General features: G+C 39.6%; 1 protein-coding gene across 1 annotated transcript in view; it reads left to right on the top strand.

Moving 5' to 3' along the window:
• The window catches only part of TG (thyroglobulin), a 366,261-nt gene extending 347,037 nt beyond the window's left edge, over positions 1 to 19,224 (top strand). The window contains exons 46-48 of the mRNA XM_072606558.1: positions 15,829 to 15,963; positions 17,093 to 17,283; positions 18,962 to 19,224. Of these exons, the coding sequence (XP_072462659.1) occupies positions 15,829 to 15,963; positions 17,093 to 17,283; positions 18,962 to 19,077 (442 nt within the window). The 3' untranslated portion in view covers positions 19,078 to 19,224. The remainder of the gene's footprint in view (positions 1 to 15,828; positions 15,964 to 17,092; positions 17,284 to 18,961) is intronic.
• Positions 19,225 to 20,486: the final 1,262 nt, after the last annotated feature.

The raw sequence follows: 20,486 nt of genomic DNA, 5'->3' as shown, positions 1-20,486 counted from the left end.
TTCTTATTGATAAAGAGCTCTAAGGTTTGTGAAGCACTTTACAAATATCTCGCTTGATTCTCCAAGCCCCTGGAGGTAAGTGCTACTACTATCCCCATTTTACAAATGAGGAAACTAAGATAGACAGAGGTTAAGGGACTTGTCCAGACTCCCAAAGCCAATAAGTATCTGATGCTGGATTTGAATTCAGGTCTTCCTGACTCCATGTCCAGCTCTCTATCCATTGTGGCACCTAGCTACCACTTGAAGTCTCTTGATATATCCCTTGAGAGTCAGTGCTATGATGAGAAATCTACAAGCATCAGAGATCCTTTGAACCCAGGGTCTTTACCTCCAAATCCAGGACTAGAAATTTATAATATATTGGGGAGGAGAATTAAGGGATGGGGAGAGAAGAATCAAGAAGGGACAGCTACAACATATTCACAAATATCTGTAATAAAGGATAGTGCAGTGATTCTCAGAGCTTGTGTCCCACATGCTAGTGTTTTAAAATTGTGTGCCAGTAATTCTGTGGAATTTGTACCTGTCATCACATGTGCAGATGGAGTCTTCCCCACTTGTATGGGACTAAAATTTATAATCACAATCAAATATCTCCTAACATTCCTCCCAACAAAGAACAGCATGTTTCTCATAAATGTTTCAACACCAAGGAAGAGAGTGATAGGAGTAAAGGAGGAGAGATCCAGACACAGTTGTCTAGGCAAATGTGAGAAGGGAAAAATCTCTTTAACTGAAGGAACTAGGGAAGGCTTCAGGGAGGAAGAAGTCCCTGAGCTGCACCTTGGAAAGGGCAGCATGGTTAGGGTTGTCATAAGAATATCTTGTAATGAGGAAACGGAGTCCAAGGAAGAATAAGATTTCCTCGAGGGGATAAGAAGTCAAACCCAGGTTTTCTAATGCTAAGTCCAGGGTTAACTTTGTAAGACAGCTCGTGACTTCTGAAAACATGCACCTAACCAGATGGTCAGATTCAGCCTTCTGATCTGTGTGATGTTTACATCAAAGGACATGGTGTGGTTGAGCAACATAACCACCCCCAAAGTTTAGCAGTTTTAAGCAGGTAGTGATTCAAGCGCACAAGCCTAACCTATTTTCTTCTTGAAATAGCAAAAACAAAACAAAAACATTTTACCCTGGTCCTGGTTTCCCTGAAGTCCCTCCCCATCTGTCATCCATGAAATGCTCAAGGCCTCCTTTGAAGTGTTTCTATGTTTGATCTACCCCACATCTTGGGGATTACAAGTTGACCAAGGGAAGGGAAGGGATTTAAGCAGTTTGTGCAAAAACTCTAGGCAAAAAAAGCATGAGTGTGGTATTGGGGAAAGAAAAAAAACAACTGTTTCAGGCTAGAGGATGAAAGGAACATGCCTCAGCCTGTGGTGGGTTAAACATGTGGTCAGAAATACCAAGGATGGGGAGATGTGTCCAGAAATATCTCCCTTCTGAAAGTGGGAGTTATTGGTGTCTTTTGTCATCATGTAGGGAATAGTCACATGATTCCAGGGCCAAGTCTTTAATTTGGGACCCCCAGTCTCTTTTATAAATAGAAGAGTAAAGGTATTCAATGTCTTTGTCTTTACAGCTAGAGGACCCCACCAGCTGGGTCCTACAGGTCAGGAAACCAGTTCAATCCAGTTTTTTTGGTCAAGGTCAGATGTTCTGAGTAAACTTACTGTGAGTAAAATTACACAGACATGGTCATGCATAGGTGTCACCAAATGAACACACATCAGCTAGGTTACATAGTGAGTAAAGTGTGGAACTGGAGAGTTAGGAAGACCCAATTTTAAATTCTGCCCCAGAGAGTAACTAGATGTATGACCTTCAGCAAGTCAAGTCAATAAGCATTTATTAAGGCTTTCTATATACCATATATTATCATATATATCACATTACACATATGATATATATTAAGTGCTTACTATAGGCACTATGCTAAGCGCTATGGGAACACAAAGAAGACACGAGTAATCTCTGTCCTCAAGAAGCTCATGTTCTGTTTAGGGAAACAGCATGAAAATAATTATTTACAAGTCACAGGGTAACTTGAAGGCAATGGCAGAGTGAAGGCACAGACATTGAGGAGGAGTGGGAAAGAAAGGCTTCTTGAGGAAAGTTTCAAGCTTAGACTTACAGGAAGCCAGCATGCAGAGAGAAGTAAGAACATTCCAGACATAGACAACTAGTAAAAACTCAGAATGGGGAGGAGCGGGGTGGGATAGAGTCTTGCAAGTGGAATAACAGGTCAGCGTCACTGTATCATAGAGAACTTGCAGAGTAAAGGTGACAAGACTGAAAACGTAAGAAGGAGCCAGGTTATTAGGGGCTTTGAACTCCAAGTAGAGGATTTTGTATGTGATCTTGGTGGCAATGGGGAACCACTGGAGTTGACTGAACAAGGGAGTAACATGGTCAGACTCATGCTTTTGAAAGATAATTTTGACAGCTGAATGGAGGATAAATTGGAGTGAGAGAAATTTGAGAAAGACCAACTAGCAGGCTATTGTAAATAGTCTAGGCGTGAGGTGATGAGGGCCTGCCCCAGGATGTGTCAAAAGATAGAAGAGGGTATATATGAAAGATGCTGCAAAATCAACTCAATCTCACACATGATAGGATATGGGTGAGAGAGAGGAAGGAGTTGACACCTAGGTTACAAGCACAGGTGATGAGGAATATAGTGATTTCCTTGACAGTCATAGGCAAGTTTGGGAGCAGGGAGGGATTGGGGAAAGGTAATGAGTTTTGATTTTAAACAAGTTGAATTTAAGATATAGAGAGGATATAGTTTGAGATGTTCAATAAGCAGATGCAAGATGTCATAATGGAGATAAGGAGAGAGAGCTGGTTAAATATATCTGAAAATCATCTGCATAGAGGTGATCATTGAATTCATGGGAGCTGATGAAATCACCAGTCTTAATAGTATAGAGGATGAAAAGAAGAGGGCCTAAGACAGAGCCTTGTTGGACACCCAAAGTTATTGAGTATGCCCTGGATGGAGAGTCAGCATGGGAGACTGAGAAGGAGTCAGACAGCTAGGAGGAGAACCAGGAAAAACTAGAAAGGAGAGAATCAAGGAGAAGACAATGATTGGCAGTATCTAAGACTGCAGGGAGGTCAAGAAGGATGAGGAGCTGAAAAAGAAAAAGCCATTAGATTTGGCAGTTAGGAGATCATTGGTAACTTTGGAGTGAGAAGTTTTAATTGAATGGTGAGATCAAAAGGCAAATTGCAGAGAGTTTAGAAGAGAATAAGGAGAGAATTAACTGAAAGCATTCATTATAAGTGACTTAATGAGTTTTGCCTGCAAAGAGAGGGCAGGTTGTTGTTGGTTTTTTATTATTTGTAATTTTTTTAATTCTAAACTTAAATACAAAATAATAAGAGAAAAAAGAAATACTAAAACTAAAGTAATACAAAATAAGAAAAGAAAAAAAAAGCATTGCCATGTGCACAGCAGTGCGAGGATTCAAAATATACAACAATAAATTTCCACTTCAAAAAAACCTATATGGTACATTGTGTTCAGAGCTGTCCATCTTTATTTTACTTCCCTGTAAGTTTTCTTTTGTTCTCTGCTGAGCACTTTTTATTTTGTTCTTTTCCCCCCAGAAGGTTACAATTAAAAATGGAGATATATACACATACACACATATGCATGTATGTATATGTGTGTGCACATATATAAACATACATATATAGGTACATCTACACATAGATGTACATACATACATAAACACACATATACCTATGTATATGTACACTTATACATATACATACTTAGATATTGATAATCATAGTCATATATAGGAAAGAAGGAAGGAAGGAAGGAAGGAAGGAAGGTAGGAAGGAAGGAAGGAAGGAGGGAGGGAGGGAGTGGAAAAAAATGGAAGGAAGGAAAGAAAAGTAAGTGCAGGGGAGATGGCCTGAGAAATAACTGATGAGTAAAGGGCTTGGAAGTCACAAGGAAGACCAGGAACACAGCCAGGGGTCATAAGGCAAACAAAAACAGCATGTTAAGAGATTATGAGACAGAGGAATTTCAGAGTCCTTGAATTTGGAAATGGAATACTTGTGGAGGATAGCAATACTGATGGTATGATCAAGTCCCTTAATCTCTCTTGGTGTCGGTTTCCCCATGCGTGATCTAGAGAAAATAATAGCATCTAAAACACAGGAACAATAAGGAAATAACATACAGGACCTTTTGTAAGCTTTAATGTGCTATATAAATGCTAGCTATTATTATTATTTAAAATCGTTACTTGCCCCAAGTAATTAGTATACCACTTTATAGGACTTAAATTACATTGTAAGCTTCCTGAGGTCAGGAATTATTATTTCCTTCTTTTTTATCCCCAGCACTTAGCATGGTTCCTGGTACATAGTAGGTGCTTAATAAATGCTTATTGATTGATTGCTTTCTGACAGTGGGCAGTCATTTTGCTTCTCTGTTTCTCAGTTTTCTTTTCTAAGTTCCAGCTCTAGATTTAAATTTTTAGACCCCATAAGCTAAAAACAAAAATCCCATAGTGTAGGTAATGGAGGAAAAGGTGATTCCAAAAATGCAGAGCTTCTGGGGCTGGAGCAGAAAAGGTCTTTTGTTATGGCCTTTGTGGTGTCCTCTCCTCAGCCTGTGAGCCAGGAGTGGGGAAAGACGTCTGAGGTAGGCATCATTATGACACCTGGGGAACAGCCAGAAACCAGGTCCAAGAGCAGGCTGTGTCAGAATTCCGGGACGGCCATTAAGCAATAGGAGGTTGTCAAAGGTGTGATCCAAGCTCGTGTGAGTCAGGATAGACAGTCACAGCATGAGGAAGCTGGCAGAGGCATGGTCTTGGTACTCTGAGTCAGAATAGAAGCTGAGTTATAGAACACAATAATAATAAATACTTTTCTCCACCTAACACAGATCATAAAGTCTTCAAACCTCAAGGGCTGGTCTACCTGAGTTGTCATGACCTAAAAATTCACCATCTTCTATAGAGCGAGAAGCCTCTCAAAGTTAGCCAGGCTGGACTTCATGTGACAGACGTATAGTCTATGAGTGGGGCCATACTTAAAACCTTTTTAGCTAGATCAACTTGTGCTCTTTCTACTGGCAAATCCTTCATGAACCCAGCATCACCTCCCTGACACAGCAAGCCAGTGAATGGGATGTTCTTCTTAAGGAAATAGATCCATTTTAGAGGAAACATGGCATGGTGGGTAGCTTGTTGGACTTGGAATCAGGAAGGCATAGGTTTGAATCCCACCTCCTACCTCTATGAGTTGTGTGACTGTGGAAAATTCCTTTAACTTCTCTGAACATCAATTTACTTGTCTTTAAAAGGAAGATAATAATACCTTTAGTACCCACTTCCCAAGGTTAATGGGAGGACCAAATGAGAGGATAGCATCACAAAATCATAGCTAGAGGGAAGCTCGGAGGCTCTATTGTCCAGTTCCCTCATTTTATAGAGGTGAGAGTTAACATTGCTGCATACTCAAGCAACTTCTGTCATTTTAACAGATGCTAACAGCTTAATAGTTCTTTTGTAAGGTTCTGTAAGAGGGGAAAGGGCCAAAGCCTAGTCTATGACACAGCACCATAGAGGGGAAAATAGTTGTGCGGACTCAACAAGGTAATATAAATGTAGTTTTGTAAGGATAGGCTATTATAATTTTGAACTAGAAGATGCCATACTCTTCAGTCTTTCCATTTTTCAAATGAGGAAACTGAGAGTGAGAGAGGTAAAGGGAATTGCCCAGCGTCACATAGATGCTACCTAGGTGCCCCCTAATTGTATCACCTCCTTAACAGACAGGATGACAACCAAGGTCTCTGACTCCAAACTCACCATGCCATACACTCTTAAATGTCATTTGTTGTTAGTGATAATAATCCAATCAATCTGCATCTGTTAAATACCTGTGGTGTGCCAGGTACCCATGAATCCAAAGTCAATAAAAACTCCATACCTTCATGGAGCTTTCTATGTACTAGGGATGAGGGAGACACATCATATAGAGACAGACATATAAATAAATACCAAATGTATTCAAAACGAATTCAAGGGAGTTTGGAGGGGGCAAAGATGGAGGAACCAAAAAAGGCCTCATGTAGGTGATGGTACCTCAGCTGAAGGAAAAACAGGGATTCTAAGAGGCAGAGGTGAAGAGGGAACGTATTCAAGGCAGGAGGATGTTACAAAGTCACAATGGGAAGTGAGATATGTGTGTAAAGAACAGTAAGGTCAATTTGGCCAGACTATAGAGTATATGAAGTAATGTAGTGTAAGGCCAAAAAGTAAAGAAAAGGCTGCGTTGTGGAGGGCTTTCAATGTTGAATATATTAGTTTTATTTGATACTAAAGTTAATAGGAAGTTTGTTGAGTTTGTTGAGCAGGAAAGGAAGTGATCTTTAAACCTCAATGTGCTGTAGAAATGTGAATTAGAATCATAATTACTGCTCTTTAAGCCGGGTTGAGAAAAATGACCTGTTCAGCCTTCCACACTGAACTGCCCTGAGTATTCAATGAGATCATGGGTAGGAAAGGAGTCAGCAAACTGTAAGCCTTGTACAAATGTGAAGGATTTTTAGTTCCATCCCTTTAAGGAGTACACAGAAAAACATTGGAAATGACTAAGGAAGCAGCAATGTTTATCTTTTATATAAATTATCCTTTCCTTCTGAAATGGAATTGTAAAAGCTACAGATGACCACTATATTTCTTCATATTTTCCGGACATTTTAAAATTACACATTCCAAATATTGTCTTTACTGGTTGACTGCCTTGGCCATTTTTAAAAATTAAGAGTCCCAAGCAAATAGTGAAGTGGCTGAATAGCTACTCCTTGTATGGTCAAGAAGAACATCCAATAAAAATTCAAGCTAAGAGGAGGATGAGTAGAAAGAGCCCCGGGTTGGAGATTTAAGACGTAGAAGTTCCAGGTTCAACTCCTGGCAATGATATTCTCTACCTATGTGATCTTGGGCTCTACACTACAGAGGTGGTGTGCCTAGACTTAGAAAAGCATTTGATCAAAGTGTTTTCAACTATTCTTTAGAGGAAAGACAGAGAAATATTGCCTAGATGATAGCTCCAGAGCTAATTAGATAGTTGGACTCAAAAGAAATAGTCATAGATGATTTGATGTCATCTTAGAAGGAGGTCTCCAAAGGAATGTTCTAGCGATCTGTTGCTGGCTCTGGCTGCAATGCCTAACATTTTTATCAGTGATTCAAATTTAAGTATAAATGATATGCTTATTAAATTTGCAGATTCGGGAGGGATAGTAACACATTGACTGACAGAGTCAGGCTCCCAAAAGTGTTGAGAGGCTGGGAGCATTGGACTGAACCTAATAAAAATAAATATGATAAGGATAAATGGAAAGTCTCAGGTTCAAATAAATAAAAGTCCACAAATATAAGACAGGAGAAACTAGATAGCAATTCAGGGAGGAGGGGTGCCGAGTGAGCAAGTTAGGAGTCAGGGATTAACCTTCTCCACTGTTCCTTCATGGAGTTGTTTTCTCATTAGGATTTAGCACGTGACTTCTCCAAGTTCACGAAGGTAGTAAATGGCAGGATCAGAATTCAAATCCAAGTCCTCTGATTCCCACTCTAGAGTTTTCTCTACTATATCAATGTATCTCACACAGCTGGTGAGTGGCAGAGGCAGGGTGTATACCGCAGGTTTCCTGACTCCAAGTCAAGCACATTATCTACCATCAGCCAATGAGTCGGTCTTTAGGTGTACATTAAGCACCTCTCATGTGCTGAGGATCAAAGACAAAAATGATATAACCCTTTATTATATCTTATATTCTATTTGTGGGAGAAAATATACACAAAAATAAATATAGATATGTTGTAGTGCAGTCATGTCTGATTCTTCATGACCCAGTTTGAGGTTTTCTTGGCAAAGATATTGGAATGATTTGCCATTTCCTTCTCCAGCTAATTTTACAGATGAGGAAACTGAGACAAACAAGGTTAACTAACTTGCTCAGGGTCACAAAGCTAGGAAATGTCTGAGGCTGGATCTGAACTCAGATCTTCCTGAATCCATGGTTGACACTCTATCTACTCTGCTGCCTAGATGCCCTAGACATAGAGACAGAGTTAGTGACAGAAACAGAGATAGAGACAGAGACAGAGTTAGAGATAGACAAAGATAGATACAGAGATAGAGAGAGAAACAGAGAGATAGAGACAGAGAGAGACAGAGACAGAGATATATTAACTGAGGTGACATCATGTAGATCAGTGCTTGAGCAGCCTTAAGACGGAATCAAGGGATTCTACAAGGCAGCGATGAGGTGCTCTGCCATCTCTCTGTGCTCCAGGATGGCAAGGACTAATATTTCTTGTTATTGTTTGGCTCTGTAGTGCTTAATATGGTGCCTTGCATATACTATTTGCTTAATAAACGTTTGTTGGATTATTTAGAAAAGCAAGCAGTTAATTGTGCTTGTTATAAGACCGTACCTCAGGCCTTATTTTGTTGAGTTGGATTTCATCAGGCCCTAAAGATACAACTATTCCCAGAAAGTCCAAAGTTTAATGAAGGCGTCCAAAGCAATCCAGAGCAGGAAATGTGTATTGTATCTGCATCCAAGAATCTGAGAATACTTATTGATGTTATCTCTGTGAACTGGAACAGCTGATTAGGACACAGGGCTAGAAGCCAAGTTCAATAGTAATACAAGCCAATTATCTTCATATAAAGGAGAAGAAAATAACTTTCCAGTTCTATGGATTGCAGTGGTTTATTTCTGGCATTATTCAATCTCAGAAAACAACAGAGCTCAGCAGTCCAGCCAGCTGCCTTGAAAATTAGTTTCTTTGGTGTCTCAGGAGAGCAAGCCAGAGAATGTGAATGGTTCAGAGCAAACCTTCCCCGCTGCTGGGAAATAATGCAAATCTCCAACCATGTTGATGATGAGAAAGGATGTTCATCTCCATATGAAGAGCAGGGCACAACAGGAAGGAAGTAAATGCAACTGCTGCAACTGTAGTGCCTGGCGCACTTATTAATAGACTGGTATTTTTACCAATTTTTATTTTATGTCACTGAGTATTGGGAACATGGGAAACGTAGTGGTCTTCAATTTCAGCAGGAATCAGAGATGTACCATTGAAGCCAAAAATGTTTATATGATCTGGGGTTACATTAATAGAGGCCATGTATCCAAAGTGAAGACATAATAATCCCACCATTCAGTCCACATCTGAAATACTATGTTCAGTTCTAGGCACCCCATTTTAGAAAGAACATGGACAAAATGGAGCACATCCAGAGAAGGGCTGACAACATGGCAAGAGAATTTCAACTTGAGGATTTAAGCTTTGAGAAAGTGAGAATTAGGAGAGCTAGAGTCGCTGAATTTAGTATTTGAAGGGATGTGTGGCAGACGAATTAAACTTATTGAAGGCAGAATTAAGAAGAATGGTTGGGAGTAGTTATCTGACCATGATGGACTGCCTTGTGAATGTGATACAGCGTAAGCATTGTTAGCTATGAAGTAGGAGGATACGCATTCAGTTGTTCCACCATTTATAACTTGTGTGACATCAGACAAGTCCCTTGACTCCTCTGGGTCTCAGTTTCCTCAACTGCAAAATGAGGAGTTGGACTAAATGACCTCAGAGTTCCCTTCTAGCACTAAATCTATGATCTATAAGTTCCTTTAAGTCTTCCAGTACACAAAACATAGGATAATCTATAAGTCTTAGTGCAGGTATTTTGTGATAGCCCAAAAGGTTTTTTGAAATACTCTGTATGGAAGAATGGATTCCTATTATTCAAGCATGAACTGACTCTTCATTTCTATAATTCCTTGAATTTGCTGTCTAGTCCAAAGCATAACCTCTTACATGATGATGATGTTTCTTATTGGTCTGCTTCCCTATTCCTTTATTTTTATTGAATCTCTTTGTTAACTTGTCATTGTCTTTCAAACTAAAACATTATACTTCACACAGGAATAATGGGTAGAAGTTGAAAAAAAGAGAGGGGGATTTCAACTTAGGACAACCTTCCTAACAATTGTGAACTCCCCATTGCCAGAGGTCTTTGCATGGGAGCTCAATAAGCACTTTTCAGCCATGTAGGACAGGGAATTCTTGGTCAGATATGGCAGCTGTAGATGACCTCTGAGGTTCATTCCAGCTCTGAGAAGCTATAAGTTGATGAATTGCTTCTCGATGTAATTTAGCTCTAGTCTTGGGCTCCCTTTCTTTAGCTGAAGCGTGGCACTATCTTCAGCATACCATAGACATATTATAAATTTATGTTTTAATATGAAGCTACCCTTAGGAGTAATACAGCTAGGATTCAAATCCAGATTTTTCTGAGTCAATGAAATATGCATACGATATGACCCCTGTCCACAAGGAGCTTACCATCTGGTCAGGGAGACAAGATTTATACACAAAACAGTTAGAAAAAATAACATGAGTTAGAATGTTGCTTAGTTGTTCAGTCATGAACTCTTTGTTACTCCATGGAACATACTGTCCTTGGGGTTTCTTGGCAAAGATACTGGAGTGGTTTGCCCCTTTCTTCTCTAATGGATTAAGGCAAACAGAGGTTAAGTGACTTGCATATCTGAGGCCAAATTTGAACTCAGGTCTTCCTGACTCTTTTTTTTCTCCTGAGTTAAAATGTATTCATACACAAAAATAGTTGGTCAAGAAGGGGGTAGAAAATTATTGTGGGCTCAAGTGGTTCAGGAAAGCTATCTGGAGGAGATGGAAACTGAAATGAGTTTTTCTATTAAGTACTTTCCTCCAATCCTTAAAAAAATACTAATCTGACATCTTCCCTTAATTCTCTATAGAACTGGAGATGAAGAATAAGGCATCCCTTGTGTTAGAGACTCTTTTGCTATGTTAGTTTTGCTAAAAACTACTTTCTTTCATCTTTTCAAAAATTATTGGTTATGAGATGATGCTCTAAGTGAAGAAAGGGGGTAGTGAAAGGATATAGTAGAAAATGTAGATGATATCAGAAAAATAATAAATTTATTTTTAAAAATGAGCTGATACAAATAGCTATCACCATTTTTAACAATAAGAACATAAGCATTTGAGATTTAGAATAAAATTTCATTTGATGTTGAAGGAGGAAAAGATAATGAAATATTCCTCCCATTTGAAGACTACCCCATGCCTCTGGGTCTGACACCCCAAAAAACTAGACTTCAATGGAAGGAACACTGGTACAGAGTAAGCATTTGTTGCTCTCTCCCTTTCACTGTCTGTGCAACTTTTCACAACCCACTTCCTCTCCTCATTTCCCAAGTAAGTAGAATGACAGGGTAATCTTAGATAACCTCTATAATACCTTTGGAGGGATTTCGAAATTCTTTCTAAGTGATGATACAGAATTAGTGACAGGAAGAAGAGAGGGTCAACATTCGGCCAATGAAATGAACTTCTCTGTTGGTGATGACATATCAGATTCAGCTTTTATGGTTCAGTAAATTGCTCTTCCCATAGACTTCCGGAAAAGTGGAGGCCAAAATGAAAAGGTCCAAGACACTCCCAGTCGATGGCTCTGTGGGCTTTGCTTCATAACAGGGTTGAGGAATCCAGAAACTGAGACTAGTCCCTGACCAAATTTAGATGCATATAGAGCTATAGATACAGTAAGCTGATATTCATAGATACATAGTTTTATAGATATAGATGTTTTGGTAGATATACACATGGATCTATAGATATTTTGATAGATAAATGTATAGATCTATAGATGAAGATATTTTCATAGATATGGATAGATACCTATAGATATATATTTTATTGATATAGATAAATACACATGGATCTATAGATATAGATATTTTGTTATAGATACATATAGACCTACATCTACTTTCATATCATAGATGTAATGATCTTAATATACCTATATATATAAAGGTATAGCTATATATAGACATATGTATATATACAAAATGACTACAGTGTGGTTGCAAGGAGGGGGGAAGGTAACGCCCTTGTTGACACACTAGCAAAGAGGAACATTAAGTATGCCATTCATCTCATTGCTTTCTCAGTTCTTTTGCTACCAACACAAAATAATTTTCCTCTTTTTAAGAAAGATAAATCTTCAGTCATATTGTTAATTGTCAGTCAGTGAGTCAACTAGCAATTATTAAGCTTCAACTATGAGCAAGTCACTGCGCTAGGCACTAGGGATACAAAGAAAGGCAAAATCACCATCCCTCCCCTCAAGGATCTCACTACATGCAACAACTATGTACCAAGAATCTATATACAGCATAAATCAGAAAACAATCAACAGAAGAAAGACACTAGCATTAAGTGGCATCAGAAGAGGTGAGATTTGAGGGAAGCCAAGGGAGCCAGGAGGCAGAGATGGGGAGTAGAAAATTCCAGGCAATGGGAAACAGCCATTGAAAAGGTACGGAACTGACAGATGAGAGTGTCACATTCAAGGACCAGTAAAGAGGTCCTGGTTGCTGAATTGCAGAGTCCACTGAGAGAAATTTAGTGTAAGAAGGCTAGATAGCTAGGAACGATGCAGGGTTTTTAAATCCCAACAGAGGCTTTTATATTCAATCTTAAAGGTAATAGGGAGCCAGAGGCAGCTAGGTGGTGCAGTGGATAGAGAACCAGTGCAGGAGTCAGGAGGACCTGAGTTCAAATCTCACCTCAGACACTTGACACTCACTAGCTGTGTGACCTTGGGCAACTCACTTAACCCCAATTGCCTCATCCTGGCTCATCTCCAGTCATCCTGATGAAAATCTGGTAGCTGGATTCAGATGGCTCTGGAGAAGTGAGGCTAGTGACCTGCACAGCCCTGCCTCACTCAAAACAAGTCAAGTGCAAGTCATGTCATCATTTCTCTGATGGCATGGTCTTCTTTCGCAACAAAGGATGAACACACACACAATAGGGAGCCACTGGAGTTTATTGAATGGAGAGTTAATTTATACTTACTGCCATTGCTTCTTCTAAGAGCCTCATGATGCTTTCCATTTCTGATCTCCTTTGTGTATCATAGGATGTTAGCACTGGAAGAGACCTTAGAACACAACACTTGGATTCAAATGGAATTTAGAATATAGACTGGTAATGCTGAAAGTGACCTAGGACAGAAAAAATTGAACTAAAAGTATTCATAGAGATCATCTCATCCAATCCTTTCATCTTAGAGATTAAAGGGAGATGATGTGAGCTGCCCACGCTTACACAATTAGCTGGAAGTAGAACTCAGGTCTCATTCTACCAGGCAAGTGCTTTTTCCATAAACTACGATGACTCCTTCGTGTGATTTCTCTCAATTAATCTACAAATATACTGCATAAAAAGGCACGGTAGCATAGTGGAGAGAGAGATCTATCATCTGGGGGCCAGAAAGACCTGGGGTCGACACACCCTGGTGGTGACGCTGGGCCAATCTCAGTGCTCCAGGTAATTCTCTAAGGCTGGAAATTGTAGAGAAAGTGCTGACCTGCAAGGATAAGAGTTTCTTCATCTTAGAAGTTCTCTGGACTCTCGAATTCACAGATCAGAGCTGTATCCACTAAATGGATATGAGACTACCTGCCTGGGCAGCCTAGTCTGTGGTCAGTTCTGAGTTCTGTCACTGATATGTTAGAACATAAGCATCCCAAGAGCAAGAAATGTGTTTGCTCTTGTATTTGTATCCCTAGCACTTGGAACAGTGCTTGGCACATAGTATAAGCTCAATAAATGTGTTTTTTCATTCACTCATTCATTCATTCATCCATCCATCCATTCATTTGTTCATTCATCTATCCATCCATCCATTCATCCATCCATGAGATTAGCCAAATCCTGACTCTTGGGTGACCCCTGTGTGACCACAGGAAGTCATTCAACTTTTCACTCTTAATTTCCTAATCTATAAAACAGAAATAACAAGGTGGGTGCTACCTTCCTTAAAGGATGGTTGTGAGAAAAGCAGCCTGTGAATCTTGAATTCATATATAATCATGAGTTGTTATTATTAGATTAGATTATTATTTGATTAGCATTATTATATTCTCTGCCTGTGCCAGAGAAGAACATCTGGTTACCTTGCAGATGTCTGCCTGTTCGTATTTTGGAGCTGTTTCTACATTTTTTTAACTGTTTCTACCTGAAAGAGAATATCTCTTAGATCAGACTACAATACTAATGTGGTTCATTAAAAATGAATAGATAAATTCCAAAAAGAACACCTACGGTAAGAAATGTTGAGACACATCTTGAAGTCCTCAGTCAACAATTAAAATTTTAGGAAAAGTAGGTGAAGAACAGGTTCCCAGAACCACAGAATGAAGCAGTAAGTAGGAGGTGACCTTGGAAATCATTTATTCCAAGCCCTGGGTAAGCCAATCTTGTTGTGAGTCAGTCAACTAGCTTTTACCAAGCACTGTGCTAGGTACAAGGCCTTTCACATACTTAACATGTGTGACCCTGGGCAAGTTACTTAACCCCAAGCACCTCCAAAAAAAAAAAAAAAGCCAGAAACAAAAACAAAGAAACGACTTCGGGGTCTGATTACCTAGATGCTAGCCCTGGCCCTGACATTTATGAGCAGTGAGACCTTAAGCAAAGTCTCTCCTAATTTTCCGAGTCTCTGTTTCCTTATTTATCAAATGGGCAGAATAATCCCTGCCCTTTCTGCTTCACAGTGTAGTTATGGGAATGCAGGGAAAGTGCTTTGGATATACCAGCGACTATATAGACTATTATATCAGGATATACATATACGTATATATGTCACATACACACACACACACACCCACATATATATGTGTATATATATATATATCTCCAGGGACTACATATACAGACTATTATAATACCTAATTATTATAATAACTAATAATATCCCCCAAGAACTGTGTCCTGTACAATGTCTATTACCATAATTCATAATTCCTTATGTGAATATAAGGAGAGGCAGACATGGCTTATCAGAGTAACAATGATTGTGTAAGCTTCAGTAACTCACTTAACTTCTCCATGCTCCCAGGTAATGCTCTTGAGCTTAGAAACTGCAGAAGTGCCAGGTTACATTGGTAGAAAGAGTTTCCTCACTTAAACTTCTCCATATCAATTAAATCATGGATCCAGTCCAAATGTATAAACGTATGTAATACTTTCAGTTTTGCAAAGTGAATTTCTCCTCCCACAACCCTCCCAAAGCACCTTTGTATTGAACTACTTAGATAATACTGAGTCAGAGTTCAAATCCTGTCTCAGATACTTAAAAGGGATCATTAGGCAGAAAAGACAGAATGTTAAAAGATTATGATGAGCTAATATGAAAATGAAACATTTATAGTAATAGGACCAAGAGTGAGACAAATTACTTAACCTCTGTCAGCGTCAGTATCCTCATCTATAAAATGTGGATAACAACTGTACCTACCTCACAGGATTACTGTGAGGACTGACTGAGATATATGTGAAGTATTTTGTTTAAAAAAAAGAACTTAAAAGACTCTATAAATGCTGGTTATTATCACCATCAATCATCATGCGCGTACTTATACAGGGGCAACTAGGTGGCACACAGCTCCCAGAGTGCTGAGCCTAATGTCAGGAAGACTCATCTTCCTGCGTTCAAACACAGCCTCAGGAAACAGTGGAAGACAGAAGGGCCTGGCACGCTTTGGTCCACAGGGTCACAAAATGTTGGACATGACTGAACAATAACAAATGTGTCAAGCACTGTACTAAGCATTTACAAATACTGTCTCATGTGATTGATATAATAGTATTCAATAATAATCCTATTCCATAACTGTTTCATCTGCTTTTTAAAAATCTTTTGTTTCAGCATGGAGTTACTGGCTGATGTCCAATATGCCTTTGGACTACCCTTCCATCCTCAGTATGAACAGCGGTTTACTCTGGAAGAAAAAAGCCTGTCACTGAAAATAATGAAGTATTTTACCAACTTCATCAAGACAGGGTAAGCATGCAACCCTCCTGTGTGTCCGAAGGGCGGTTCCAAGACTCCAGCTCAACCCTGACCTCAGTGGATCATATCATTAGCCAGTCAAGGTCAGAGTCACAGCGTCCCCTCCCAGCCTGTGCATATCATGGGAATTACTTGTTCTCACAAGAAAAATACAAGTCCCAAACCTTCTATGTCACACCCATTCATGCTCTACTGACACTTCAGAGATTTTCTTTCACTGACAGATGGCGACCCAGATATAAGATCAAACAAACAAGCACAAATTTAGGAAAAATTAGACATATCATGAAGTCAATACTCCCCTATTTAGCTCAGCAACAGCACTATGAATGAGTTAGTGTGAGAACAAAATTCCCACAGGTTCAGAGTTGTTTAATCTTATCCAACTCTTCCTGGCCTCTTTTGGGGGTTTTCTTGCAAAGATACTGGAGTAGTTTGCCATTTCCTTTTCCACCTCATTTTACAAATGAGGAAACTGAGGGAAACAGGTTTAAGGGACTTGCCCAGGGTCACACAGCAAGTAAGTATCTGAGGCTGGATTTAAATTCAGGTCTCTCCTAACTGCAGGCCCAGTCCTCTATCCTCTGTGCCACCTAGCTGTCTCCCTGCAGAGGCTACTGATGGCTAAGTGGTGTAATATAAAAGACTTAGTTCTCATCCTGTTTCTGTGACCACTGTGGCTATGTGTCCTAGAGCACGTCATTTTTGTCTTCCTTCTTTCCTTCCTTCCTTCTTTCTTTCCTTCCTTTCTTCCTTCCTATCTTTTTTAATTGTTTTTAATTGGAGACTCATCTCCCTATCTCACCTAGGCTGGAAGTGCAGTGGCCATTCATGGTTCCAATCCACTGCCAGTCCCGTTAACATGGGAGTTTAGTCTGTTCTATCTCCAACCCAGACCAGTCCACTCTTCCTTAGGGAGCTGGATGGACACAGATCAACTGCAATCTTACTAATTCAGCTCCTGAGTTCAAGCAATCCATCAGCCTTAACCTCCCTGGTAACAAGGATTATAAGTATGTGCCACCCCACCCAGCTCATATCAAATTTCTGGACCTTAGTTTCCTCATCTGTAAAAAGAAAAGGTTGGACCCAATGATCTCTAATGTCTTTTTTTTTCCAGAAATCCCAATTATCCTTATGACTTCTCGAAGAAGATACTAGAAATTACACCCTTGTGGCCAGAATTCCTTCCTCACGTTAATGGAGATAACTATAAAGAATTTAGCCCTGGACTCCCGAATCACCAGGGGCTGAAAAAAGCTGAATGCTCCTTCTGGTCCAAATACATCCAGGCACTGAAAGCATCTACAGGTAAATGCAGTGGACATGGGAGTCCGTTTCAAACAGAATATTAAGTTAGTAATGTCACCAAGTCAAATCAAATCAATAAGCATTCATGAAGTACCTACTATGTGCTAAGGATACAAAGGCAAAAACAAAATAAAAATCCAGTCCCTTGCAACCTCTCCATGACTTAGTAAGTGATCTTTGACTCTTTAGTCAACTAAAACTGTATCTGAGGTGGATTTGAACTTGGGTCTCTCCTGATGCTAGGTCTAGTCCTCTAACTGCTACACCACCAGCTCCCTAAGCGTAGCTATGTGACCATGAGAAGACTGCTATATCAAATCGTAGAATGGGAATGAAAACTCCTTGGTAAACTATAAAATGCTGAACCAATGAGAGGTTTTAATATTAGCTCTGTGTCAGCCAGCTGTGTGACCCTGGGCAAGTCACTTTCCTTAGGTAGATGTTGGTTTCCTCCTTTGGATGGGATGATCTCTGAACTCCTTTTCAACTCCATGAGTCTCCGATTCTAAAAATGATGACGGTGATAGTGATAACTGACATTTTTATAGCACTTCCAAGTTTGCTAAACACTTTGTAATGTTATCTCATTTGTCAAGAAGCACTAAGTGAAGTTTTTTCTGTAGTGATTCCAGGAGTAGAGAAGAGGGAGAAGTAACTTTGGAGTGGATTGGGGCTAGAGAGAGCCCTGAATGTGGAGTCTAGGTTTAAATCTGAAGTCATCAGTTCAAATCCTGACTTTGAAACTTACTGCCTCTGTGACTCTGGCCAAGTTGCTTTACCTCTCAGGCCTCAGTTTCCCTATCTGTAAGATAAACCAGTTAGACTTGATGGTCTCTGAAGGTTCATCCATTTCCAAATTCCTTGGTCATATGATTCCAATAAAGGAAATTTCCATGGAGGAAAGGAGCCCAGAACAGGGCCTTGAAGGACAGATAGGATTTCAATGAACAGAAAAGAGATAGAAGGTCTTCTAGCAGTATGAGCAAAGACATCGAGGTCATTGAAAGCATCCCTAAGAAATCTTCATACAGGACTGTGAAAGAGGAGGTGGAGAGAGCAGAGAAATCCCCAAATATTTTACCAGACAAGTGAGTTACACTGAGTGTTCAGTGGGTATACAAGATTAATGACACCTTGTTAATTTAAGCCAAACTTGTTGTTACCCTTGGTATGTTAGCATTCTAATTCCCTTCTGGGCTGGCACTGTCCTGAGAAACACTGGCTTTATGATCAGCTACATCTGAGGCCAATTACCTTTGTTGCCAAGGTGAAGGGTGGCTTCTACTCCACTCCAGTAGCTGGAAGCCAGATCTCAGCTCTACCTGGCTAGATGTTGAAGCAAATGGAAGAAAGTATTGGCTACGGGTCTAGCTGGTGGAGTCTAGGACAAGGCATCAGAAGACCTAGGTTTGAATTCTGGATCTGCCATTTATTTGCTGTGTAACAATGAGCAAATCACTTACCCTCTCTAGTCTTTAGTTTTTGTTTTTTCATTTGGAAGATGAGCAGTTAGGCTGTATAATCTCTAAGATCCCTTCCACCTCTGACATAGCCAAAGTTCTCCGTTCTACCATTCTATGTTTGAAGGTCTTTTCTAGCTCTAACATTCTCTCTTTTCAGTTTTCTTCCAAGTCTGATTCTGAGTTGTCACATCATTCTGTTTCCCCTCTTGTTTCAGGTGGAGCTGAGAGTGAACAGCCTCTGGTAGCAGAAGAGGAGCTTGGCCTTGGGTCTGTGTGGACCGAGACACCACCCAGTGTCCCTGAGCACGGCCAGAAAACCTACAGCAAATGACCAGAATATCACATTTAGGATCAATGACTTACATTATGTTTAGCTATGTCTCTCCTCCCTGCCTAGTTACTAATATCACGCATCTTTATGTCCCTAATAACCTGGTCACAATTCATCATGTGTCAATTAAAAAAAAATGTACATGAAGTATAGTTGTGAGTCTGGTTTCTTTAAAAGAGATTATCTATTACAAATAATTTTCCTCAGTGCACTTTGTTTGTTCTTTGAGTTTTTCCTCCAGAGGCAATTGGGGATAAGTGATTTGTCCAGGGTCACGCAACTAGGAATTGTTTGAGGCCAGATTTGAACTCAGGAAAATGAGTCTTTCTGACCTCAGACCCATTCCTCTATCCAATGAACTACCTAGCTGCCTGATTATACATTAAAAGCAATTAATCAAATAAGGCCAATTAGTTAAAAGTAAACAATACAGCCTTAAGTAATCTGATTTCTAATTGGATAAAAGATTGGGGACTTTTCAAGTTGGAAGGCAGAGGGAGAATAAGTAAACACAATCCCTGAATTCAGAAAATGAAGTGTCCTACTCTCAAAGTATCTATAAGCAATCAAGGTGAAATGGAAACAGTAACTGATAGGTCAGCATGAGCCAATTTTCAGATATGACAAATAGGTTGCTTGAGATGCACAATTATAAGAAAACTCCTTATGTTAACCTTTGGGTCTGACTGGGTTTCTAGTCAGAATAACCTAGGATAATGGTCTCCAAGCAGCAGGTAGGGATAGTCCAGTTTCCCAGTCTTCCAGGGCTAGGTTCAAACAATGCAATGAGATTTTCCCCCAATTTCACAGGTGAATAAAATTTTCTCACAAGACAGAAATTGGATAAGGCCCATAACTGAAGAGAAGCTAAGCTAGCTCCATAACTGAGTCACAAGATGGAGACTTTGGGCAAATAAGCTGAGTGTTCCCAGTCTGTTTCCTCATATGTAAATCCAGGATCATCTCCCTGCCTTGCTGATATCATGGAGTTATTATGAAAATCAAACCAGGTGATGAGTATGGGTGAACCTTGTTATCAGTGAAGCACCAGGTTGATGTATGGTGTGATTATTGGCAGTTCTGGCTCTGCTCCTAGCTCTCTGGGGGTGGCTTACAAAGTCATTTAACTGCTTTAGTTTCCTTATTTATAACTTGGGGAAGTTGTCCCTTTTTTGTTAATTTTTTTAAAAAATTAATGACAAAAATGAAGGCACAGCTGTCTTTGCCTCTCACATTTGTAGATGTCTTGAAGCTTAGAGGGACAACTAACAAGTTGGATGACTGAATTGTGTTCCAAGAATATCTGACAGGCTAGAAGAATGAGCTGTTTATTCATATTACATTTAATAAATATAAACGTGAAGTCTAACTCTTGAATTTTAAAAGTCAGCTACAGAAAAAGTACAAAA

This window comes from Notamacropus eugenii, chromosome 4 (assembly GCF_028372415.1).
Source record: "Notamacropus eugenii isolate mMacEug1 chromosome 4, mMacEug1.pri_v2, whole genome shotgun sequence".
In the NCBI taxonomy this organism is placed as follows: Eukaryota; Metazoa; Chordata; class Mammalia; order Diprotodontia; family Macropodidae; genus Notamacropus; species Notamacropus eugenii.
This window is presented reverse-complemented; position numbering and strand designations above follow the sequence as displayed.